Genomic DNA, 17,409 nt, shown 5'->3' on the forward strand with positions numbered 1-17,409 from the left:
ACAACTTGATTTGAGTCCACCTGTGGTAAATTCAGTTGATTGGACACGATTTGGAAAGGCACACACCTGTCTATATAAGGTCCCACAGTTAACAAATGCATGTCAGAGCACAAACCAAGCCATGAAGTCCAAGGAATTGTCTGTAGACCTCAGAGACAGGATTGTATAGAGGCACAGATCTGGGGAAGGGTACAGAGACATTTCTGCAGCATTGATGGTCCCAATGAGCACAGTGGCCTCCATCATCCGTAAATGGTAGAAGTTTGGAACCACCAGGACTCTTCCTAGAGCTGGCTGCACGGCCAAACTGAGCGATAGGGGGAGAAGGGCCTTAGTCAGGGAGGTGACCAAAAACCTGATGGTCACTCTGATAGAGCTCTATCGTGTTTCTGTGGAGAGAGGAGAACCTTCCAGAAGAACAACCATCTCTGCAGCACTCCACCAATCAGGCCTGAATGGTAGAGTGGCCAGACGGAAGCCACTCCTCGGTAAAAGGCACATGACAGCCGGCCTGGAGTTTGCCAAAAGGCACCTGAAGAACTCTCAGACCAAGACAAAGATTGAACTCTTTGGCCGAATGGCAAGCATCATGTCTGGAGGAAACCAGGCACCACTCATCACCTGGCCAATACCATCCCTACAGTGAAGCATGGTGGTGGCAGCATCATGCTGTGGGGATGTTTTTCAGTGGCAGGAACTGGGAGACTAGTCAGGATCGAGGGAAAGATGAATGCAGCAATGTGCAGAGACATCCTTGATGAAAACCTGCTCCAGAGCGTTCTGGACCTCAGACTGGGACAAAGGTTCATCTTCCAACAGGACAATGACAATAAGCACACAGCCAAGATAACAAAAGGAGTGGCTACAGGACAACTCTGTGCTTGAGTGGCCCAGCCAGAGCCCAGACTTGAACATCTCTGGAGAGATCTGAAAATGGCTGTGCACTGATGCTCCCCATCCAAACTGATGGAGCTTGAGAGGCCCCGCAAAGAAGAATGGGAGAAACCTCCCAAAAATAGGTGGGCCCAGCTTGTAGCATCATACTCAAAGACTTGAGGCTATAATTGGTGCCAAAGGTGCTTCAACAAAGTACTGAGTAAAGGCTGTGACTACTTATGTACATGTGCTTTTTTTTTTTTTTTTTTTTTTTTTAAATAAATTTGCGAAGATTTCAAACAAACCTTTCATGTTGTTATGGGGTATTGTTTGTAGAATTTTTAGGAAAATAATTAATTTTACCCATTTTGGAATAAGGCTGCAACATAAAATGTGGAAAAAGTGAACCATGTCAATCTTTCTGGATGCACAGCATGTCATTGTAATGTCATTTATTCAATCAGTTAAGCAACAGTTGATAGAATGTACAGGATTTTACACGACATAAGAGTAAAAAAAAAAAAACACTAATGATTGAAATTTATTTTGCAATCTCAGAATCAGCATTACACTTTGCCAGAAAAAATAAAAAAATAAAAATTAAAAAAAAAAATTTGTGGAATGTAAATAAATACAAAAATGCAGACAACTCAAAATACAAAAAAAGCTGTAAAGCTGTAAGAACAAGAAAAATAGGAACAGGTGCACTTAATCCGGATTTGAAAAGTCATACCAAGTGGGCTCAATTAGCACCCAGGCACCTAGCCAGGTACAGCTGCACAACTAAGTAGCAGTCTCCCAAACACACTTGGTGTTCCAAGTATTAGAGTGCTGCATGTAACAATCACGAGCTCATTCTTTATATTCTGAACTAGGTTTCCAGGAACAGTTTAGGTCTAGCGCAGTTCTAAATATTGACGTTTAGAACAGAGACAGAACAACGATATCTGGAAAACTTTGCCTTTATGTTTAGATACAGTCTTACTGATAAATACATGCATCTTTTTACACATGGGAACATATGCAGTTAGTTGTATTCCTGGTGGCCGTCACTACTACAAAACTGCAGCCACCCAGGTGCATATCAAGCCCACACATTTAAACCCGTACAATTTTTACAGAACTGTGAACTGAAAGCAGTTTTAATCAACCTCCTCCATGCGAGATGTGTCGTCATCCCCTTCCAAGGGGGGCATGTCCTCAATGGGAGCAGAGCTGGGCTCTTCAGTTGACAGGTCATCCTCCTCAATGCCTAAAACAGATGGAAAACAGAAACTTGAGGATGCTAAAAACTACATCTACATTGTGTACCCACACGGTCTTTTCTGAAAACCTGTTTGGTTGGTTCATGCTCACGAGAACAAAAATTGGTGTAGTTGACATGAGCTGTATTCTTACCCAAGCCCAGCTTGATCATCCTATAGATGCGGTTTGAATGTGTCTGAGGATCGTCAAGGGTGAAGCCTGACGAGAGCAGCGCAGTCTCGAATAGCAAGATGACCAGATCTTTTACAGACTTGTCGTTCTTGTCGGCCTCTGCTTTTTGCCGCAGGGTTTCAATAATAGGGTGATCAGGGTTGATCTCTAGGTGCTTCTTGGCAGCCATGTAGCCCATGGTAGAGTTGTCCCTCAGAGCCTGGGCCTTCATGATCCTCTCCATGTTGGCTGTCCAACCATATGTACTGGTCACAATGCAGCAGGGGGAAGCAACCAGGCGGTTAGAGACAGTAACCTGGAACAGAAGAAATGAGAGAATGAGTCCAGAGAGATCTGACTTTAGTACTAAAATAATAATAAATAAATAAAATAAATTTAAAAAAAGTTTACTTTTTAAAAACTTTCCCCCCCTTACCTTCTCAACCTTCTTTTCAAGGATGTCCTTCATGATCTTGCACAGGTTCTCAAACTGTGCCTTCTTCTCCTCCTGCTTCTTCTTTTCCTCCTCATCCTCAGGCAGCTCCAGACCCTCCTTGGTCACTGATACGAGGTTCTTGCCCTCAAATTCCTTCAGTTGCTGAACACAGTACTCATCAATGGGCTCAATCATGTAGATCACCTCCAGGCCAGCTTTGCGCAGCCGTTCCACAAAGGCAGAGTTGGCCACCTGTTCCTTGGTCTCACCTGCAACAGATTTTATACAAATCTCTTAAATGACACTCTAAAACAAACAGTCCACCAAAAGGTCCTGATCTAAACACTAAACTTAACGTATAGTGTTACTGATATAGTCCTTACCAGTAATGTAGTAGATCTGCTTCTGGGTGTCCTTCATGCGGGTGACGTAATCTTTAAGGGACACCATCTCATCTCCAGAGGCAGAGGTGTAGTAGCGCAGCAGCTCAGAGAGTTTTTTCCTATTCTGAGAGTCCTCATGGATACCGAGCTGTTGGATAGAAGGTATACAAAATAAAGCTTTCAAATGCCTAAAAATGTAAAAATAAAATAGAATTTAAAAAAAATGCCCAGTTTGCACAGTGTATTAGAAGACTGCATGAACACTAATCAGCTTTGGGTAGGTTTACAGGATCAAACCAAGCAACAGATGGCAATCAGATGACATGCAATGAGTGGGGCATATGGTAGCCTTCTCCAGTTAGTAAAGAATATCAGAACCATTCAGTTCCCAGTCTATTTCTATCACAACTCATGAAAAATTTCTTGTGTTAATGCTTCGAAACTGGTATGCTGTAATCAAGTAAGCAAAACATAACGTAGTGCTTCAAAACAAGAGTGAAAAAAAACAGCCATGAGGTTTCATGCTCGATTTTTACTACGGGTCCCAGTGACTTCAAAAGGAGCAACTGTTGTGTTGCAGTGTTTCATTATTCAGCGTTTCACATTTTAGCACTCATACACAGTATAAAAGGTTTAATGTTTAACCCGGCAACATACCTTGATATTCTTTGAGAACTGTTCATAATATTTCTTGTAGTTGTCCTTGTCCTCGGCAAGTTCAGTGAAGAGCTCAAGGCACTTCTTGACCAGGTTCTTTCGGATGACTTTGAGGATCTTACTCTGTTGCAGCATCTCTCTGGAGATGTTCAGGGGCAAGTCCTCAGAATCCACGACACCCTTGATGAAGTCTAATAAAGAGCAAGATTTTTTTAATAATACAAATAAAAAACATTAAGCAACAAGTGCATTACGGCCATCTGTTCCCAATTTTGTCGGGTGCCTTAATAGTACATTCATACATTTCGTTATACATTACTGATTCACTTACTGAGATACTCTGGAATGAGTTCATCACAGTTGTCCATGATAAAGACTCTGCGCACATAGAGCTTAATGTTGTTCTTCTTTTTCTTGTTCTCAAAAAGATCGAAAGGAGCTCTGCGAGGAACAAAGAGCAAGGCACGGAACTCAAGCTGCCCTTCAACTGAGAAATGCTGCAAGAAAAGCAAGCGGAAATTAGTGCTGTTATGTGATAAACATTGTGATTACTAATTTAAGGAAACACACTTATGATCACCATAATCCTCTCATGATTTAAAAAAAACAAAAAAAAACCCCAACAACTGTTTCACAGACTCACTTTAACAGCGAGGTGGTCCTCCCAATCATTTGTCAGGCTCTTGTAGAACTCTCCATACTCCTCATTAGTGATGTCATCAGGGTTGCGGGTCCACAAAGGCTTGGTCTTATTGAGCTCTTCCTGGTCAATATACTTCTCCTTGATTTTTTTCTTCTTCTTCTTATCAGTGTTCTTGTCATGGTCCTCATCATCTGATCCAACATCCTCAATCTCTGGCTTATCGTCATCTTTCTCTCCTTCCTCCTCACTTTTGTCCTTCTCCTTCTCTTCCTCTGCTTCATCATCACTCACCTCCTTGTCACGTTCTTTCTCCACCTTCACGTTAAGAAAATAGGCAAGGATAAGCATGAAACTACTAGATACAAGCGTGAGGACACGAGGACAGCCAGTAAATTAAATTTAATTTCAAATTTTAATTAAATCATAATAGTTTCTTACATATAATGTGATGGGATAGCCAATGAACTGCGAGTGCTTCTTGACAATCTCCTTAATACGCTTCTCCTCAATGTATTCCGTCTGATCCTCCTTCAAATGCAGAATCACCTTTGTGCCACGCTTAATTGGTTCAGCTATAAGAACATGAATATTCATTTAATAATGTAACATTAATAAACTAAGCTAACAATCATACAACCATTTATAATCTTAACACCATTTTTATTACAACAAAATGCTAAATGAATTAATTTCCCCTTGACTCCTCAGGTTTCTAATGCATTGTTATTGTTTTTCAAGTCAACTATAGGACAAACATTTAATAATTGAATTAACAGCAGTACAATGTTAAATACTTACAGTTATCCACCTTCACTGTGAATGAACCCCCAGCGGATGACTCCCAGGCATACTGCTCATCATCGTTGTGTTTGGTGATGACCGTGACGTTCTCAGCTACCAGGTAGGCTGAGTAGAAACCCACACCAAACTGGCCAATCATAGAGATGTCGGCTCCAGCCTGCAGAGCCTCCATGAACGCCTTGGTTCCAGACTTGGCGATGGTTCCCAAGTTGTTGATGAGATCGGCCTTGGTCATGCCAATGCCAGTGTCTATGATGGTCAGTGTGCGATCTTCTTTGTTGGGAATGATTTCAATTTTCAGGTCTTTTCCAGAATCTAGCTTACTTGGGTCGGTCAGACTTTCATATCGGATTTTGTCCAATGCCTAAATGAATAAAAGAAAGAAAGAGGCAATGACAAAATTGCTTCATACATAACTTCTACAATACATTACATCTGGTCCCAACATTACCATTAATTAAGTGTAAACGTATAATGATTCTCCTACTTCTGAAGACTTCTTAGCTTTTATGTACATCTTATTATATGGTGACATTTGGGTGACTGCTTACATCTGAGGAGTTGGAGATTAGCTCCCTGAGAAAGATTTCTTTGTTTGAGTAGAAGGTGTTGATGATCAGAGACATCAGCTGGGCAATTTCTGCCTGGAAGGCAAAGGTCTCTGCTTCCTCCTCCATTGGCTGGTCATGTGCTTCTGGCATCTGTATGAGACAGGAGGGCAGTTGAGATGTAATACACCATTGAACCCAAATCTCAGTTGCAAAATACGCATTTCAGCAACTGTCCATTCTTCCTGATTACACCATTAAAACCTGTTAGCTTGTGTAACGCTATTTTCTAAATGATCTAGCTGTAAAGCTATCTTAACTGCTTGTGCATGAATGTATGGTACAGATTAAAATGAGCTTGTGTCTGCACTTCAGTAGAAGCCATACATCTTATTACATAACTAAACAGCTTAATCATATGGTTCGGGTTGCGTGTGGGGTGGGGTCGTATCGGTTGCTTTTTATTCGGAGTTGAAGACAATGTGAAACAGTTTTAAGACGAGGTGAAACCCATTTTAAGTTTTTCCATGTGTTACGTTTCCCTATGTATTTTCCGGAACAATCCACGACCTCATGTCTGCCTGACGCACCAGTACGCCACCTACCGGCTGCCGTGATTAACTACAGCCTTCTAGAAAGCTCCACTGTTTCGCGTCATCTGCGAACATCGCCATGAGCCGCACCGAACACATGGACAACAAGCAGGATCTCAGCACATCTCTCAACAAGAACCACACTCCTTCAGCTCAAGGACGGTCAACTCAAGTAATTCTACAGTTTAACAGCACGACTCTCTCACAACTCCGACTATATTCACAGTGAAACACCTCTCTCAACACAATCAGGATAAGACATTCTCCATGTGTATATTCTGTTAAGAATTAAACTTACGCACTCGAGTTTGTTGTCTTTCCATAAATCGCATATTATAAAAAAAAAGCCATCAAAACCACGTCTGAAGTGTAATATATGATTAACATTTTTTTTTTTTTAAAAAGCACACTGTAGTTTTTCTCCATTTATTTCCCTCCATTAGAATGCACTAGCTTAACTTTAGCACAGAAACACTGTTAAGGATCTGGTTCACATTCATCGTGTTCTCCATCCTAGATTAAGTCAGCTATGTTCATTCCTAGTCCTGTGCTAAAGCGTATTCAATCATGCTAGCAAACCATCTGTCAGACCGGCTAGCTAACTAGCAAGCTAGCTGTAAATTTACCTGGAAAACTCCCACACTTCGCCTCAGCAAACAGTTTTAACGTTCTACGGTTAATAATTTTAATAAAACAGGTCACATGTCTTACTGAGCTCATTAGCATAATTATAAGTCACAACATACGACTGTACGGTTAAAACAGCAAGGTACAAACGTTAAAGAGATGAATAAAAATGTCTTTGAAGACTTTCCCCGAAGCTCATCAGCTTACCTTGACTGTTAGGAGTCTCTTAATATGAAAAAGCCGAGAAGTTTATCGCGACGCTACCTGACTTTCAGCCTGTCTCTACGGACGAGTGTGTGTACTGTGATGGCGGAACAGCGCGCGCGGCGGCTTTATATATATATAGCGCTTCCACAGAGTGTTCGAGAAACGGCTCTGTTTCGGGAAACATCTCGAATCTTCGCGGCGCACTCTGTTGTGTGCGCGAGGCGGGTCTTAACGGTCTGTCAATCAACAGGGGTTTGGGGGGGTGGTTTGGAAAACTAAATGTTTTCGTTTTCCATGAGGAATAATTTCACTTTGGACAGCCAGTTTATTGGTTTATAAATGATATTTTATTAGAAATATTGAGTTCCATAAACGATTTAAAAAAAAAAGTGGTTAAAAAACAGCAGAAACTTCAAATTTCCAATGAACAAGTCAAACAAGAAGCATAAAATATTAACATAACGAAATTAAATAATAATAAGAAGAAGAATAAGAATAAATAGACTAGTTACAAACTGATTATCCCTGTTACAAAGTCTAATTGACATAAGAATGTTTTTCCTGTTAAATACATTGATTTATTTTTTTTTATTTTTTTTTGTGTGCTACATGTAGACAAAACCTTAGTCAACTTCCTCCATTCGGGACGTATCATCATCACCCTCCAGAACTGGCATGTCCTCCTCGCTAGGCTGGACAATATCCTCCACAGCCGAATCATCATCATCAATGCCTTTGAAAGCGCAGGAAGAGCATGTTAGAAAATGTACTTTTTATCCAAACATTTCTGAGCTACAGTTCATTTTAAAAAAAGGATATTGACGAGCAAGTATTATAACTCACCGAGACCAAGTTTGATCATCCTGTAGATACGGTTAGCGTGTGTCTGTGGGTCCTCCAGGGTGAATCCTGAAGACAGCAAGGCAGTCTCGAACAGCAGAATCACAAGGTCTTTCACAGCTTTGTCGTTCTTGTCAGCCTCTGCCTTCTCTCTAAGGGTCTCAATAATCGGGTGCAGAGGGTTGATCTCCAGGTGTTTCTTGGCTGTCATGTAGCCCATGGTGGAGTTGTCCCTCAGCGCTTGAGACTTCATGATCCTCTCCATGTTGGCTGTCCAGCCATATGTACTGGTCACAATACAGCAGGGGGAGGCAACCAGGCGGTTGGATACAACAACCTTGTTAGGAGGACAAAGATGCATCATGAAAAATGTTTCATAATGAGCAGAATATTTGAAAATGTTATGTAATCAGAATGTTTTGTTTTTACCTTTTCAATCTTTTTATCTAATATGTCTTTCATGATCTTGCAAAGGTTCTCAAATTTGTTTTTAAGATCTTCCTGCTTCTTCTTTTCCTCTTCATCCTCAGGCAGCTCCAGACCCTCCTTGGTCACTGACACCAGGGTTTTGCCATCATATTCTTTTAGCTGCTGAACACAATACTCATCAATGGGCTCAATCATGTAGATCACCTCCAGGCCAGCTTTGCGCAGCCGTTCCACAAAGGCAGAGTTGGCCACCTGTTCCTTTGTCTCACCTTAGGGAAGTAGAAAAGATGCATAAAATAAGTTATATTTAAGATACAGTGTTTGTATTATATGTGTGAATCATAGTCTGGTACGAACCAGTGATGTAATAGATGTGCTTCTGGTTGTCCTTCATGCGAGAGACATAGTCCTTCAGAGACACCATCTCATCTGCAGTGTTGGAAGTATAGTAGCGCAAAAGCTCTGAAAGCTTCTTCCGGTTCTGAGAATCTTCATGGATACCAAGCTGAAATAGAACAGAAAATGTAAGCTACTTCTGGTATGTAATTTAAGTCTTCATTTTGTAAATGTACCCTAATGTATGTTAATGTATGTTAATAAAATACTTTAACTTAGAAGCAATGTAAATCTACCTTGATATTTTTGGAGAATTGCTCGTAGAACTTCTTGTAGTTGTCCTTTTCCTCAGAGAGTTCAGTGAAGAGCTCAAGGCACTTCTTGACGAGGTTCTTTCGGATGACTTTGAGAATCTTGCTCTGCTGTAGCATCTCTCTGGAAATGTTTAGTGGCAGATCCTCAGAGTCCACCACACCCTTCATAAAATCTAATTTTAAAAAAGATACATAATTAAATGGGCCATGCTACCATCTTATTGTACTTTTCTAGTCAGTGATAATGATAAGTAATATTTTTGCACACTTACTAAGATATTCGGGCATTAGATCTTCGCAGTTATCCATAATGAAGACTCTGCGCACATAGAGCTTGATGTTGTTTCTCCTCTTCTTGCTCTCAAAGAGGTCAAAAGCTGCTCTTCGTGGAACAAATAGCAAAGCGCGGAACTCCAGTTGGCCCTCTACTGAGAAGTGCTATATGAAAAAAACAACAACTGGTAAAACAGTCACTGACAATATAAATAATACATCCAATTAAATTTATTTTTATTTATTTATATTAACTCACCTTGACTGCAAGGTGATCTTCCCAGTCATTAGTAAGGCTTTTGTAGAATTCTCCATATTCCTCATTGGTGATGTCGTCAGGGTTACGGGTCCAGATAGGCTTGGTCTTGTTCAACTCCTGGGCATCAATATACTTTTCCTTGACCTTCTTCTTCCTTTTGTTTTTGCCATCTTTGCTGTCTTCATCCTCATCAGATCCTACATCCTCAATCTTGGGCTTATCCTTGTCATCACCAGCTGGAACCTCCTCCTCCTTCTCTCCTTCTTCTAGATCAACTTCCTTTTCTCTCTGCTTCTCAATCTACCAGCAGATGGTTAGAATGATCAACATTAAATCCATGCAAATGTGAAGAGAGGGACATAACAGAAGTAACAAGAGTTTTCTAAAACAGCATTATAGTACGTAGAATCACTTACAAAGAGAGTGATTGGGTAGCCGATGAACTGAGAGTGCTTCTTAACAACCTCCTTGATACGTTTCTCCTCAGTATATTCTGACTGGTCCTCCTTCAGATGAAGAATCACTTTTGTGCCTCGACCGAGTGGCTCACCTATAAGTTTGAAAAAAAAAAGCCACATATAAATGAATGGAATTAATGTTTTTATAATACATTGCAGAGTATATAAATCTTTATATATGTTTATAATTTTTAAAAGTCCTACTGCAATCAGGCTTCACTGTAAAGGAACCCCCTGCTGCTGACTCCCAGATATACTGCTCATCATCATTGTGTTTGGTGATGACTGTGACTTTCTCAGCTACCAGGAAGGCTGAGTAGAAACCCACACCAAACTGGCCAATCATAGAGATGTCGGCTCCAGCCTGCAGAGCCTCCATGAATGCCTTGGTTCCAGACTTGGCGATGGTTCCCAAGTTGTTGATGAGATCGGCTTTGGTCATGCCAATGCCAGTGTCAATTATGGTCAGGGTACGCTCCTTCAAGTCAGGAATGATGTCAATCTTCAGATCCTTGCAGGAATCAAGTTTGCTTGGATCTGTCAAGCTCTCATATCTGATCTTGTCCAAAGCCTGTAAATATGACACACACACACCAAATGTATTGTGATCAATTCAGACAACCAAGTGTCCCCAATAAATCTGGTGTGTTTCATCTACCATCTCTTAAGACCGCCGTAAATTTGGTATAATATGCGTGTTAAACTTACGTCAGAGGAGTTAGAGATAAGTTCCCTGAGGAAGATTTCCTTGTTAGAATAGAAGGTGTTGATGATCAGAGACATCAGCTGAGCAATTTCTGCCTGAAAGGCAAAAGTCTCCACATCTTCCTCCATCATGGGCTGGGCAGCTTTCTCAGGCATCTATGTTCATACAGGAAGGGGGGGGGGGGTGTAATAAGAAGAATATTAACCAGTGTTAAAAATCTACAAATCATTCAATTAATTCAGTTATTGTTTTACAGTATTTGTATGTTTGGTATCTTTTATTATAAAGTTATGTTTGAAATATAGATTTGACTTATTTTAATTACTCTTATTTACCACTAGAAAACTTTTTAATATTTATAATATTTGTTAACACATTCATAATATTTTAATAATATAAAAGTTAAAGACACTGTCTTCTTTGCAAAATCTGTTACTATTATAAATAATATAAATCAATAAATAACTATCCTTTGATTGTTCTTTTTAAGATGGAATAATTCAAAAACACTATTTAAAGAAAGACTGTTGTTTCAGTAAAATCTTTTTCTAATTTAAATTTCTATATAAAGGAGCTGAAAGAACAGGCTAATGAGACATAAAGCGGCAGCTGTTATAATTCCTCTAGAAATCTGACACCAACTGGCACCTTACACCTGTGAATAGGGGTAAAGTATCCAGAGTTACTCGTATAAGGATAATGTTATAGATTATGTGAATTAGCACTTGTGTTGCAATTCAACCCATCTATTCTGGCTTATTCACATTTCATAGGTTGTACACTTGTTGACTCATATACTGGCTGCAGTTGCCAGGCAGCCATATTGCCATATGGTCTGTGCCATGTGCTCTCTGACTGACCTTTCTCATTTAATTACTAAAGTTAGAAACATTGCAACACCGTTGCATTCAAAACATAGAAAGCATTGTATAAATACCAAATAGTCTATAGTTTTTTTTGTTTGTTTGTTTTAAGTACGAATAATGTGAAAATCCCTGAAATCTATGAAATATCATGTATAATCGTAAAAACTACAAAGGGTAGTTCAATTCAAAGTATTGAAAAAACATAATTCACATGATTAACTGAACAACTCCATATTTATGATAAATCTATAGATGGTTAAATTATTAATTTTCCTAAATAATTAGAGGCTTAACTGTAGTCTAACTTCAAAGTTTAGTTTAGCTTGCTTACCTTTTCAAATGGATTCTTTATGAATTGATATATGAATCTTCTTGAGTATGAGGGTACACTCGGCTCGTGTTGAATCTTCTAGTGTCTTGTCTGTTGTGCGCTCTCTTTTGAGTGCTATCTACAGATCTGTAGGCCTGCTTCAGTCTTTTTATACTTGGAGGACACGTTTCTCGAAACTCCCATCCAGAATGTTCCAGAAGGAATACCCCTGTGGTAGATAGGGAAGGCACAGAGGCTTTTAGGTTTGGGGGAGGTCTCTGCCCATACACCATGTGTCCATTTAGGGTCAACCAGTTACAGGAGGCGTCTGTCAGTCACAGCAAGCACTTTCCTGACAGTCGGTGGCACATGGGCCTGTCAGTGTCACAGCTGTGGGCAGGAATTTCTTCACAACTGTAGAGTAACAACATTATTGGGTAAATTGCTGTAATCTTGAGTCAGTTGTCACTGGTACTTAAATTCAAGGTGTTGATATTCACAGAACAAACAAACCAGCCACAGGCCAATGGAAATGACTGGTTGTCTTGAAATGTATAAAACATTTTAGTAATGGAACACTTGCCAATCATGATTATTGCTGAGGTGAAGGTAGACTTGAGGATGACTTGAATCTGCTCAGGATGGCTTGATCAAGATGAGTTATTATCAGTGATAAGAACAAAGTTTTAAACATTTTCATTGGGACAACAATGAGTAAACATTTTAGAAGGATGAATTTATATGCTTTTTCCTCAACACTAGCTTTGTATTATGTTTTTAAGAATACATCTCTAGACAAGATAGATAAATCTGAAAATTACTTTCACATTTGTTGGTAATCCATTTGAATATATGCATATGTTTATCATAAACAAAGAAATTATCTGATTCTGGTTATCAAAAAAAAATCTGGTAAGTTTTACCTTATATCAGTTATTTTGAAAATGTCATATCTATCTACAAAACATAATATAATAAACAAGCAAATATTTGTTTGTTTTACCTTTCAGACAGCTGTCACCAACATCATTCCTGTATTTTATATATATATATATATATATATATATATATATATATATATATATATATATATATATATATATATATATAAAATACAGGAATGATACACACACACACACATATACACACAACCACACCAGGGGGGAAGTGGTGGCTTAGCGGTTAAGGCTCTGGGTTACAGGTCCCGGGTTCATGCCCCAGCACTGCCAAGCTTCCACTGTTGGGCCCTTGAGCAAGGCCCTTAACCCTCTCTGCTCCAGGGGCACCGCATCATGGCTGACCCTGCACTCTGGTATGTGAAGAAAACAATTTCACTGTGCTCTACTGTATATGTGACCAATAAAGACTCATATATATATATATATATGTATATATATATATATATATATATATATATATATATATATATATATATATATATACCACTGGCACAGTTGAATGCTTTGGAAGACTGTTTTATTACAGCACAGCTCAGACAGAAGTTCTGGCTACGAGGTTTATATCAATGTGCTTGTTCTTATACTTTTTTTGTCTTATTAACTTCAAGATAGAGAGATACAGAGAGAAAAGAGTGCTGACTGTTTAAAAGGAATGACTGTTTATAGCTGTAATAATAATGTAAGTGTGACAGGAACTAACTTGTTCCACAACATTACAGGTGAAAATAAAGTAAGATGTTTTGTTAGTATATATTTTTTTAATCACAATTGGCAAATTGCTTCCAAAGGAATAACTGCTGTTATTAAATAATTAACTTTAAAATAATTAACGTTTATTTTCCTTTTACTGTTTATTCCTTAAGGTTCCAGAACAGTCCTGCATGATGGATAACGGTTGGATTAGTGGAGAAGCATCCAGTTCACGCATGCGCAGCAGGACTTCTTCCTTGCTAGATTGTTCGGTCATGTTCTCTTATGCAAAATTGATACCGGCATTTCCAGAACTTCTACACTCTCTAATGTTCGAGCACTGTTTCTGGAAATCTCGGTGCAGAACGCTGGGTATCCTGAGGTGTTCCTTCTGTTATCTAATCAGCTGGCACAGCCTAGACACCGACTTCAAGCTCAGTGACCGACAGCATGCAGTCTTCTCTTTATTATACTGGACTGTGAATGGTGACTCGGTGGGTTTTAATGACATCTAAACTATTCCAAGAAGCTCGACAATTCCACTCATTCAAAAACAAACAAACAACAAAACATAAAAGGAGCACGATTTGCAGAAACAACACAAGCGTAGGCTCACGTGAGAACAAAAACAACACGTGACAAAAAGTAAAGTTATTATATTTACGCTGACAATACAGTCGCTATGTTTGTTATAGAAAGATTTTGTTATGTTTGCTTATTGCGGATAGAACTAGGAATAATATTACACACGGCCAGGAAAGTTCTCCATGTGGCCACTGCGAGAAACAGCGCATGCGCCGACCAGCAGTCACGTGGCGGCTGGAGGAGGAAGAGGAAGTGGACGAAAATTAAAAAGAAAACAGGGACTGCTAGATAGATTCTCGCGTTTTCCATTATCCGATAAATCAATCAGTTACACATATTTGCAGGGTGAAATTAGTAAATAATTAATTAATTTTGGACAGATGTGCACAACCGAGTGTATAAAAATGTATATTGCACCGAGAAGTATATTCATACTAGCGATGGGAAGTTCGCATCATTTTGGTGACTCGGATCATTTTAGTGACTCGGATCTTTGAATCTCGTTCAGCAAAATGAAAGAATCAGAAATTTCAACGAATCCGAGTCATTTCGTTCATTTCAGCAGAATATAATTAAAATGTTACACATTCAATTCCCCCAACACATCTAGTACTTAATAAACTATAAAATAAACTATAGGTTAATGCAGCCAAGGCTGAATTATTAGAAAAATAAATGATTAATTAATAGTTTAGCATTAAGTCTTCAGGCTGTGCAGTCTTAATTCAGTGGGTTTCAAAGTCGGGTGCGCGGGGGGCCTCAACAATTTGGTGTGGAAAAATAAATAAATACATAATTCTCACGCTCAGACAACCACACACACACACACACACACACACACACACACACACACACACACACACACACAATCAATTCTTAATTATTAATTTAAAAAAAAGGGGGGGGATATATTCAGTAGTCTATTTTTCATGTGTTTTAAAGACATCTTGCAAAAGGGGGGCCTTGGTCAAATGTTAATGCCATTTGGGGGGTCTTGCCCTGAAAAACTTTGGGAACCCCTGTGTTAGTTCACTGCACCTACCGATCCGATTCGTTCTTTTGTCACGTCTGTTCCCAGGAAACAGAAAGGACTAGTTCACCTCTCGAGTCTTCGGGTTCGAGTCGTTCATTCATCCTGTTGCCGGTACTGCATGATGCATCGTCTATGAGGCGGTCATCGGATGAATGAACGACTCAAACCCAAAGACTCAAGAGATGTGCTAATCATTTCTGTTTCCTGTACAGAACCTATGAGGATGTTTCAATGCATGCACGGTCAAAAATGAACGAATCACTCTCTGAGACATCTCGTTGTTCCTGAGTCATATTAAAGATTCGTTCAAAATGAACGACACATCACTAATTCACACGTACAAGTGATATGGAACAAAAAAAAAAGAGCCAAGTCCAAAATATAAACTTTTAATAGTCTTAACAACATATTAACAACATCAGGAAATTAGCAAGCCAAAAGACAGCTTTTTATTAAGATTCGTTTGTCAGGAGGAAACTCCCACACCACAAATTGCCCAGATGAGCCCATAGAAAGCGCTATAGGCCACGTCCAAAGTCTGCGTGATTTTCCCTCTGCTCAATAAGTAGAAAATTATTTCTCATATGGAACAGAAAAGCCGTTGGGACCCATAACATCCGCCATGATAGATTTTCCAGTAGATTGAAAATTTGTCCAAAACTACAAAAATCTCCTCATGAACCATAGGTCCGATTGACTTGAACTGTGTTGGACAGATGTCTTTATATAGGGTGATGAGTAATGAGGAATCAAATAAAATTGGCCGAACTATTTACATATTGGTGAATTGACAACTATTGCACATATTTCTTGTGTCCACAAATCAATGGAACATTAACCTATGGACTTGATCTCTGTCAGACACAAAGAGGACACTACAGTATGCTGCCATGTGCGATGGCAACCTCTCCAAAAATAATAACATTAAAAGGAATAATAATTTATCGCTTACGCTAAAATAATACTTTACACATCTGCTAGTCAAAGAATGGATAGTCCAAGTCAATCACCAGATGAAGACGCTTGACAATGTTGAGTAACAAATCTGAGAAATGTGTGAATGTAAGATGAAAAATAGATTTATTGTGAATATCTGAAATATGCATGCTTGGCTAAATGTTAGTGCACTCCAGCAGTGGATGTCTGCCTGCCTCCAAAGTCCACAAGACTCTAAAATTCTCACTGACTCCCCAGGCCTTTTACACACCCACGTGCAATTGGGGCCACCAATTGCACGTGGCCTCAAAGTTGCCACATTCAAAATGATGGCATTTCAACCCTGTCAGGCCAAAATGTCTGAAAGTTGGTATGCATGCCTTGTTGCTCATGGGGAACAAAAATGTCTCAAGAACCCATGTCATACATGTCTGCCAAACATTAAAAATGGGTTTCTTTAGAGTATGATATAAGCATTTTACCTTTACATATATGTAATCTAGTCAACACCTTGAGGATTTTAGAAATTGTATTGGTTATTTAGTTTACATTTACATTTATTCATTTAGCAGAGGCTTTTATCCAAAGTGACTTACAAATGAGGAAATACAAGCAAAGAGTTATATCAAGCGGAGAACAATACAAGCAGTGCTACTGTACAAGATCTTTAATCGAGTTCTAGAAGAAGCAAAGTGCACAGAGTAGATGTGTAAGAGCCAGAGTAAGGTTTTTTTATAGGGCTTAGTTAGGTGTCCATGGAAGAGGTGGGTCTTTAGCTGTTTTGTGAAGATGGTGAGAGATTCTGCAGTCTGGATTGAGGTTGGGAGTTCATTCCACCACTGAGGGACAGATAGTGCGAAGGTTCTGGAAAAAAAACCTTGAGCCACGCTGAGTAGGTACTACTAATTGTCAGTCGTTGATCGATCGCAGATTGCGTGAGGGAACGTAAGCCTTCAGGAGAGAGTTGAGGTAGGAGGGTGCTGTTCCAGACAAGGTCTTGTACGTGAGCATCAAGGCCTTGAATTTGATACGGGCGGATACAGGAAGCCAGTGGAGGGAGATGAAGAGGGGTGTGACATGGGTTCTCTTGGGCTGGTTGAAGACGAGGCGTGCTGCTGCATTAGTTTAATTAATGTTAAGTGAGTTTAGAAAAGGTGAAAATGCTTCTGCTCCTGGTTTTTGTCTGCCATATTTTTCTTCATTTATTTACTTGCTTCTGTTCAACTGC

The 17,409-nt window shown here is 39.4% G+C and overlaps 2 protein-coding genes across 2 annotated transcripts; both read right to left on the reverse strand.

Moving 5' to 3' along the window:
- Positions 1-1,294: 1,294 nt before the first annotated feature.
- On the reverse strand, positions 1,295-7,396 carry hsp90aa1.2 (heat shock protein 90, alpha (cytosolic), class A member 1, tandem duplicate 2). The gene is made up of 11 exons (XM_017455877.2): positions 7,188-7,396; positions 5,764-5,913; positions 5,210-5,576; positions 4,850-4,983; positions 4,412-4,726; positions 4,100-4,265; positions 3,769-3,959; positions 3,112-3,259; positions 2,729-2,997; positions 2,275-2,608; positions 1,295-2,128 (listed from the first exon to the last, which is right to left on the reverse strand). The coding sequence occupies exons 2-11, from the start codon at positions 5,911-5,913 to the stop codon at positions 2,019-2,021; spliced, it is 2,184 nt and encodes a 727-aa protein (XP_017311366.1). The 5' UTR covers positions 7,188-7,396; the 3' UTR covers positions 1,295-2,018.
- Positions 7,397-7,511: 115 nt separating this feature from the next.
- On the reverse strand, positions 7,512-12,194 carry hsp90aa1.1 (heat shock protein 90, alpha (cytosolic), class A member 1, tandem duplicate 1). Its single transcript, XM_017455878.3, has 11 exons — positions 12,000-12,194; positions 10,805-10,957; positions 10,301-10,667; positions 10,055-10,188; positions 9,639-9,938; positions 9,379-9,544; positions 9,089-9,279; positions 8,814-8,961; positions 8,457-8,725; positions 8,031-8,364; positions 7,512-7,920 (listed from the first exon to the last, which is right to left on the reverse strand). The coding sequence occupies exons 2-11, from the start codon at positions 10,955-10,957 to the stop codon at positions 7,811-7,813; spliced, it is 2,172 nt and encodes a 723-aa protein (XP_017311367.1). The 5' UTR covers positions 12,000-12,194; the 3' UTR covers positions 7,512-7,810.
- Positions 12,195-17,409: the final 5,215 nt, after the last annotated feature.

This window comes from Ictalurus punctatus, chromosome 25 (assembly GCF_001660625.3).
Source record: "Ictalurus punctatus breed USDA103 chromosome 25, Coco_2.0, whole genome shotgun sequence".
NCBI lineage: Eukaryota > Metazoa > Chordata > Actinopteri > Siluriformes > Ictaluridae > Ictalurus > Ictalurus punctatus.

Excerpts from the sequence above, each read along its gene's own strand:
- hsp90aa1.2 (XM_017455877.2), bottom strand. The coding sequence starts at position 5,913 with ATGCCAGAAGCACATGACCAGCCAATGGAGGAGGAAGCAGAGACCTTT. Across the intron at positions 5,577-5,763 it reads TAATCTCCAACTCCTCAGAT|GCATTGGACAAAATCCGATA; the intron begins GTAAGCAGTCAC and ends TTATTCATTTAG. Across the intron at positions 2,998-3,111 it reads GCAGATCTACTACATTACTG|GTGAGACCAAGGAACAGGTG; the intron begins GTAAGGACTATA and ends AATCTGTTGCAG.
- hsp90aa1.1 (XM_017455878.3), bottom strand. The coding sequence starts at position 10,957 with ATGCCTGAGAAAGCTGCCCAGCCCATGATGGAGGAAGATGTGGAGACT. Across the intron at positions 10,189-10,300 it reads TACAGTGAAGCCTGATTGCA|GTGAGCCACTCGGTCGAGGC; the intron begins GTAGGACTTTTA and ends TCAAACTTATAG. Across the intron at positions 9,545-9,638 it reads AAGATCACCTTGCAGTCAAG|CACTTCTCAGTAGAGGGCCA; the intron begins GTGAGTTAATAT and ends TTTTTCATATAG.